We start from the raw sequence: 8,395 nt of genomic DNA, 5'->3' as shown, positions 1-8,395 counted from the left end.
CACACTAACCCAGCTTAGAGGGAACACTGACCACCACCTCCTGGATGTGCCGCTGCCAAGCAGGTACCAGCTAGGTGAACGCTGGAGGCACTGGCAGTCGCTCCGATGCGACGCTTGATCCCTGGACATTCAGGCCAAGTACAGCCCACATTTCTGTCCTCCGACTACTGTCCCCCAGCATCTTCAGGGGAGGGCCCAGAACACAGTGGCAGAGCAGAAGGTCCCAGGTCCCATTCCAGGCATCTGCATATTAAAGGATCAGGTCGTAGTCCGCCAGTCCCAGCACCCAACTTTGATAGACGGAGGGTCCGACTCAGTCTCAGGGAGCTTCACATGTGTATTCACAGTGGTGGTGATAGTCCTTCCAGATGAGTATTTCAATTTTAGAAACCAGTCACGTCAAATAGTTAAGGGAAAATATAAAGAGCACACTGAGAAACAATGGGCTAGCCTCCTTCAAGCGACATTGTCAAATGACTCCAGGAAATTCTGGGCGTTGGGTGCAGGGCCGGCTCACTCACTAGGCGAACTAGGCGATCGCCTAGAGCGGGCTGGCCCTTAGGGGTGCCAAACTGCACCCGGCCCCGTACTCTGGGAGTTTCTTGATTGTGTTTTTCATTCTTCCTAAAATGCATTTATTTTTGAAAAATGGTGGGCGCACGGGGGGGGGGGGCACCAGAAGGGATCCTCGCCTAGGGTGCAAAATAAGCTGGGGCCGGCCCTGGTTGGGTGTCAGATAAACATAAAACGAAGAGTGCCCAAATAAATGCCATCACCTCAGTTCCCTGGTATGACGATTTTTTGAAGCTGTTCTATGATAATAACATAACTGCCACTAATTCCATTAACCACATGGCGTCAGAATCAGAGGATATTCCCCGATGGCCTCCAGTGAGACCAGAGGAGGTTATGCCACTTATTGAACAGCTAAAGCCAAGAAAAGCCCCTGGCCCAGACGCAACTCCACCCGAAATAGTTAAAATAAATCCGGACTGCTGGGCCACCTTCTTGGCTGATTTGTTTTTTTTACCATAGTCGATAGAACGGGAATAATGGCAGAGTCTTGGACCAATGCAATACTGGTTCCCATCTTTCGAGACCCAGGATGCCACATGACGGGAGTGAGCTCCCGTCTCTAGTTCCAGCTCCTGCCAACCTAGCAGTTCGAAAGCAAGAAATTGCAAGTAGAAAAGTAACAAGGTGGGAAGGTAACAGCGTTCCGTGCGCCTTGGTGTTTAGTCATGCCGGTCACATGACCACGGAAACGTCGTCAGACAGCGCTGGCTCTTCGGCTTTGAAACGGAGATGAGCACCGCAACCCTACAGTTGGGACTCGACTGGCTTTCGAGCAAGGGAACCTTTACCCTTTACCATCCAATTACCATCCGATAAACCTCCTTTCTATTATTGGGGAACTTTATGCTAGATGACTTGTTAACACACTTGGATCTTGGATGTCAGAACAAGGTATTCTGGGTCAAGAACAAATAGGTTTTCTGTAAAGGGGAATCCACCCTAAATCACTGCGCGGTGGTGATGGAAAGTGCCCTCGAGTCACAGCTGACTTACAGCGACCCCATAGGGGCAGGGGTCATTTCATAGAAAAAGAGGTGCAGGAGCTCATTAGCATAACTCATTAGCATATGCCACACCCCCTGACATCACCGGAAGTGTGTCAGAAGGCAACACCCACCGCTCAGGCTCCACTGGACTCTTTTGGATTGCTAGCTATTGGGGGGGGGGACGTGCAGATCTGTCCTTCGCAGAGGAGTGAGAGCTTGTACCTGAAGGCGGACCAGGGGGGAGCTCTGCAACTTACCTGGCTGCTTCTTGCTCCTCGTGGCCCGACTGAGGGCTGCTGGGAGCAGGGGACGGGGCTTGTTGCATGTGCCCGCCCCTGGGCTCCTTACTGCTGGAGCTCCGCTCCTGTGTGCTCCTGCAGGAAATGACCCCTGCGTAGGGGTTTCAAGGAAAGGGACACTCCGAGGTCGTTTGCCATGGCCCTGCCTCTGCGTCACGACCCCGGACTTCATCGATGGTCTCCCACCCAAATACTAGCCAGGGCCTGCCCTGCTTAGTTTGCGAGATCCGATGAGATCGGGCAAGTCTGGGCTATGCAGGTCAGGGCTGTGCTCGCCGTAGGGTTTGCCTTTCGGCCAAAAGGGCCGGCCTGCTCCTGAGAGAGAGTTTCGTAAGAGGAGGAGAAGCACTCAGAATATCCCATTGTGACAGACAGGTACGTTTAAGGCAGGGGATGAAGACCGACGATACAAAAGTGTACGGAAGCACCATCCAAAGACCAGAGATGGGCAGAAAGCAGACGTTGGCGAAGTTGTGGCCCATTAACTAATTCCCAGTCCGTGACCTACGGCCGGCTGGGATTTCTTTGAAGAATACGGGATGTTGGTGTGAACCAATGTTCCCTCTAAGCTGAGTTAGTGTGAGCCAGCTCACGGTTTTTTAGCCTCCGGCTCACACATTTTTGTCTTGGCTCAGGAAGGATGGCTCTAGGGCAAACTCATTTATGCAGTAGCCAAATTGCTGGCTCACAACTAATGCCAGTAGCTCCCAAAGTAGAATTTTTGCTCACAAGACTCCACAGCTTAGAGGGAGCATTGGTGTGAACTAGGAGAGTCAGGATCATTTCAGGATCAGGATCATTTTGACACAGCGCCATTTAGCCATAGCTGCTGAGACAGTGGCTCCTAACGTCAACTCTACCACCAACCCGCCAAGTGCGCAACATCATCAGAGAATGCCCCCTCCTCCAAGCCTCAAAAATCAGCGTATGAAAATAAGCAATCAGACAAAACAACTTTAGTATCTGGGAGACCTGGATCTCATGCCATGGAAGCCCGCTGGGTGTCCTTGGACCAGTCACACGCTCTCAGCCTAACCTACCTCACAGGGTTGTTGAACAAAGCTTGAGTCCAGGGGCACCTCTAAGGCCAGCAAAGGTGTAAGCGTTCGTGTGCAGGCACACTGCTTCAGATACATTTTGCGCCGAAGAATAGATTCTTTTGAACTATGGTGCTGGAGAAGACTCTTGAGAGTCCCTTGGACTGCAAGGAGATCAAATCAGTCAATCCTAAAAGAAATCAACCCTGACTGTTCCCTGGAAGGCCAGATAATGAAACTGAAGCTCAAATACTTTGGCCACCCAATGAGAAGGGAGCACTCCCTGGAGAAGACCCTGATGCTGGGAAAGATTGAAGGTCAAAGAAGACGGGGACGGCAAAGGATGAGATGGTTAGACAGTGTCATAGATGCAACGAACATGAAATTGAGCCAACTTTAGCAGACGGCAGAAGACCGGAAGGCCTGGCGGGAGCTTGTCCAGGGGGTCGCGGAGAGTGCGACTGAACAACAACAACGCACGGCGCCCAGGACGTCGCCACGGCAACCAAGCGCTCGGTGAACCGCGCAGCTTAAAGAGCCAACTTCAGAGGACGGCGGAAGACAGGAGGGCCTGGCGTGATCTGGTCCATGGGGTCACGAAGAGTCGGACTCGACTGTGCAACTGAACAACAACAAAAGGAGCCACTGGACACAAACTTGGTTCTGTCGCTTCAGACCAACACAGCTACCCACCTGAATCTACCTCACAGGGTTGTTGTGAGGATAAAATGGAGGAGAGGGAAATGATGTCAGCCACTTTTGGGCCCCCATTAGGAAGACATAATAAATAAATAAATAGTTGTATAGACAGACTAGTGAGATATATGCAGACAATAAGCCAGCTCTCAGATCCAGCAGGACCCACACGCCTCATGGCCATCAGCCAACTCCATCAAGTTATGTTTGATTCCTATCTGCCCTGTGTCCACTTCTTTAAGGGCCGGGGAGAAGAAACTGAAGATCTGGGGTTTTATTCTTCAGGTGGGCTGAACCGAATAAACAGCTTTCCTCTCTTGGTTGTCAGAGTCCATTGAAAGCGGGGAGACGGGGCTGCCTAGAATCCAGAATTACCTATTTACACCCCGAGTTCTGAATTGCTTCCCTTGTAGACTTCCATCCTGGGCTGGGCTGGGGCCGTAGGGCCCCTCTCAGGAATCCCCGTGTTAAGAGCTTCTCAAGTGTAAAGTGTCACAGGCCAGCCAGGTTCCAGCAAAGAAATCAAGGAAGCCACTGGGCTGCCCATCAACTCCAGCCTCTTCTCCCCTAGTACAAGGGGGCAGGCCTGGCTACCGGGGCCATGAAATCCATCCACGCCTGCTTAGTTTTAACCCCGAGTCACTCATCCAACTCCAGAGCAGCCACTATTTATCTGGCTCCCGTCTCCAAATCCACTCCTGAACACGTTCTACAAGGGCGGGGTCACCCACGCTCAGAGCCAGTCTGATTCAGGAGGAGAGCCACAAAGAGCGGGGGGGGGGCGAAGGCGGGGAGAGGTGGGTGGTGGGCTCTCCTTCTCTGGAAGTCTCTGAGCGGAGGCTGGGTGGCCATTTGACAGCTGTGCTGATCCTGTGAATTTAGGCAGATTGTGAGAGGGAGGGCAGGAAGGGATGAGCCAGTGGTCGGTGCTGGTGGCCCTTTCTTACCTGTCTCGGGCAATGCCTGATCGCCACTAGAGGGTCAAAAACATCAGAAGGGCCCTGCTGGATCAGACCAGGGAGGGTCCACCTAGTCCAGCATCCTGTCTCACACATGGGCCAGCCAGTTGCTCTGGAGGGCCAACAACAGGGCACAGAGGCTTTCCCCTGGTAAGAACATCAGAAGAGCCCGGCTGGATCAGACCAGTGAGGGTCCATCTAGTCCAGCATCCTGTCTCACACAGTGGCCAACCGGTTCCTCTGGAGGGCCAACAACCGGGCCTAGAGGCTGAGGCTTTCCCCTGATAAGAACCTCAGAAGAGCCCTGCTGGATCAGACCAGGGAGGGTCCCTCTAGTCCAGCCTCCTGTCTCACACATGGGCCAGCCAGTTCCTCTGGAGGGCCAACAACAGGGCAGGGAGGCTTTCCCCTGATAAGAACCTCAGAAGAGCCCTGCTGGATCAGACCAGGGAGGGTCCACCTAGTCCAGCATCCCTTCTCACAGTGGCCAACCAGTTCCTCTGGAGGGCCAACAACAGGGCACAGAGGCCGAGGCTTTCTCCTGATGTGGCCTCCTGGCCCTGGGATCCAGTGGATTAGCGCCTCTGAACGTGGAGGTTCCTGGTCTCACACAGTGGCCAACCCGTTCCTCTGGAGGGCCAACAACAGGGCACAGAGGCCGAGGCTTTCTCCTGATGTGGCCTCCTGGCCCTGGGATCCAGTGGATTAGCGCCTCTGAACGTGGAGGTTCCCCTCAGCCACCCTGGCATCAGAACATAAGAAGGAAGCGATTTCCCTCCAGGCTGGAGTGCGCCAGCGACCCTGGAGGTTTCTCGCTTGCCTCTGAGCACAGCGCAGGGGTCACCGGGGGAAAGGGCGGGGAGAGGTGTGGATGTCCCGCATCGCGCGGGGGGTTGGACTAGATGACCTTTGGGTCCCCCTCCCAGCTCTCCGTTTTCCACTTAATCTTCTCCGCAGCCCACCCACCCCGTGCGGGACGCTGAAACCGCCGCGATAACGAACGGAGCCGGCTGCTTTCCACGGCCGGGTGATTCCAGACGGCGGTTTCCTCCCGCGGAGGAGAGCCGCCGAGCTCGGCCGTCGAAACAGCTCGGCTTCGCTCCCTCCTCTCCCCAGCGCCGCACTAAAGACGGAGGCGCCACACCAGTGCACGGGCTGGGCTTTCCAGAGGCAGGAAACGCAACTCAGAGTCCGAGAAGCAACAAGTCAAACCAAGTTTCTCTCTCCCCTCTCGCCCTTTGCAGTTCCCCTCCACGCTCCCCCCGCCCCGGTCCTTTCTTTCCTGCTTCCCCAAACGGCTGCAAAAGGGCCCGGCCCGCCGCCAGCCCCAGCCCCGGCCGATCCGGCCCCCCTTCTTACCTTCCGTGGTGCCCACGCCCGGCCGGAGCGCACCCAAGAGGAGCCCCACGCAGAGCCAGTGGGGGCTGGGAAAGGGCCCCATTGTGCTCTCATTGCCGATCCTGGCTCATGGCTCGGCTTCCCGGGGGAGAGGAAGGAAGGGGGCGAGGAGCTCTCGCCCGACGGCCTTTCCCAGCGCGCCCCGGCCGCCTGCGCCGTCCTCCGGTCGCGCCGCAGCCCAACTTCCCAAGCCCTTTTCCTCCAGCGACTTCATGAAAGGGCACCACCTCGCCTCGCCACTCGCACCGGCCGTCGAGAGCGCGCCGGGCGCGCCCCCGAGGATCCCAGCTCCCTCGGGAGGGGCGAGAGCCAGTTCTGCGTCGGAGCGGCCGGTCGTGGGAAAACCGCGAGAGGGAACTTTCTTTACTCCAAGAAAAGTTTCCCTGCGCGTTCTCGCCGCCGCCGCAATTGCGCACCGTCTCCGCCGGGCCATCCGAGTTGGGGGGTCTTCTCTTTAAAGCCGTGGGGTTTGGGGTGAAGAAAAGGAAGGCAACGAATGTAATGCTTTACAAAAAAAATAATAATCCCATTTCAGTTACAGGAACTGACTCTCAGCCGACTAAAGGCGAGCGAATAATCGTACACATTAGCTTTTAAAAAATATATACTGGGCAATTCATTGTATACTTTAACATTTTTAAAAAAATTACTGGGCGAATAATTGAATACACGAACTTAAAAAAAAAAATTACCGGACAAATATTTGTATAGATATAATTTTATTAAAAATTCACTAGGCAAACAATTGTATACGTTAGCTTTTTAAACAAGTTACTGGGCAAAGAATAAAAGCTGTGTCCACAGGATAAAAAGAGGGGAAGTGTTTTAAAATGAGAGTCGACTAAGGGAAAGAAAGATTGGTTTCAAAAAGCTGTATCTGAAGAACTGTACATGCGCAAGAAAGCTTATACCCCGGATCAATGCTCCCTCTAAGCTGTGGAGTCTTGTGAGCAAAAATTCATTTGAATAAAGCACAGCAGCAGAAGAAAAAAAGGTATCATCTATCTGTAAGCACTAGAACAATTTGGTATCATTAGAATCTGGCGAAAATGGTATAATTCAAGGGTAGAGAACTCCCAGAACATGTGGAAAAATAGCAGCCTGGTGGATCTTTTTGTTTAGGGCAGATTCTCTGTCCAAGGCGAACCCCCGTGGTGCCAGCAGAGCCACTGGGATTGGCAGCCTGAAAGAAGGCGACGGGCATGACTCGCACCCACCCCCCAATGTCCCCTCTCAGCTGTGGAGTCTTGTGAGCAAAAATCCTACTTTGTGAGCTACTGGCATTGAAGCTGTGAGCGAGCGATTTGGCTGCTACATCAATTAGTTCGCTCTGGAGCCATCCTTCCTAAGATGAGACAACAATGTGTGAGCTGGAGGCTAAAAAACTGTGAGCTAATTCCCACTAACTCAGCTTAGAGGGAACACTGCACTGGACTCAAGCTTTGTTCATTTCGTACAGTGCAACTCTGTTGCTTTGGGTCCCCAGTGAGGAGAAAGGAGGTGCATAGATGAAGCACATAATATAAAATCATAGTTGTTCTTCAGACACCCAGTGAGGTATGTGAGAAAGTGCTTTTATCCCCATACCACAGATCTGGGTAGGAAGACGACTGAGGCCTCTAAGGCCCTCTACTGACTTCATGCGGCTGAAAGGAGATCTGAAGGAGGGACTTCCTCGGCCAGCACACTGCCAAGGTATGATGTCATTATCCCAGTCGAAAATACCTCCTGGCATTTTTCTGGGGTGCCTTTCTCACGGCAGAGGCTCAGGTCAGAAACTGCAGCTGTCACGCAGGCGGCCACACCTGGGCATTTCACACACTCGAGGACCAAACCAGGGATTTAAAAAATAAATAAATCAGACGTCCATGACGAACAGCCATTTGGCCATAAAAGAAGCTTGAGGTAAAGGAGGAAGAGAATGAGGTATGTGGCTCTCAAGTGGGCTAGGTGAAAAGGAAACAACTGGCTTGTTTAAGACGACAACTATGTTGGAACAGAATGCCCGTAGGGATCTGCTTGTGAGTAACCACCGAAAGCACACAAAGGGGTTTCTACCAATTAGGCGAAGCGTGAAGGAGCAGATCTTAAGGACGCAGAAATAATTGGTGCAAAATCTAGGGCTGGTTAAAACTAAAAAGGGTGGGCCAGATTATTACCATTTTCTGACGCTGTTCCTGTTCATTTCAATGGGGGCTTGTGTTGAAAGGACATCGTTATGAACAGAACCTTGATCATAATTCTGGACAGAGCAAAATTGCTGGAATCACCTTTATGCCACTCGAGAGGCCCTCGGAACAGGATCCGATGGTGGTCTCAAGCCATGGGTCCTTAGGGGGCAGAGCAGTAGTCCCCAGCTAGGGCTCCCAGCCCTGGATTGGGAAATACCCGGAATTTTTTTTTTTGGGGGGGGGGTGCCACTGCCTCTAAGCGGTGGAGTCTTG

At 53.0% G+C, this 8,395-nt stretch overlaps 1 protein-coding gene across 1 annotated transcript in view; it reads right to left on the bottom strand.

Moving 5' to 3' along the window:
• The window catches only part of ERBB2 (erb-b2 receptor tyrosine kinase 2), a 110,362-nt gene extending 104,172 nt beyond the window's left edge, over positions 1-6,190 (bottom strand). The window contains exon 1 of the mRNA XM_015416334.1: positions 5,913-6,190. Within this exon, the coding sequence (XP_015271820.1) occupies positions 5,913-5,994 (82 nt within the window). The 5' untranslated portion in view covers positions 5,995-6,190. The remainder of the gene's footprint in view (positions 1-5,912) is intronic.
• Between the last annotated feature and the right edge of the window lie 2,205 nt (positions 6,191-8,395).

This window comes from Gekko japonicus, unplaced genomic scaffold (genome assembly GCF_001447785.1).
Source record: "Gekko japonicus isolate JY-2015 unplaced genomic scaffold, Gekko_japonicus_V1.1 scaffold875, whole genome shotgun sequence".
NCBI lineage: Eukaryota > Metazoa > Chordata > Lepidosauria > Squamata > Gekkonidae > Gekko > Gekko japonicus.
The sequence above is the reverse complement of the archived record's forward strand: the minus strand, read 5'-3'. Positions and strand labels throughout refer to the sequence as shown.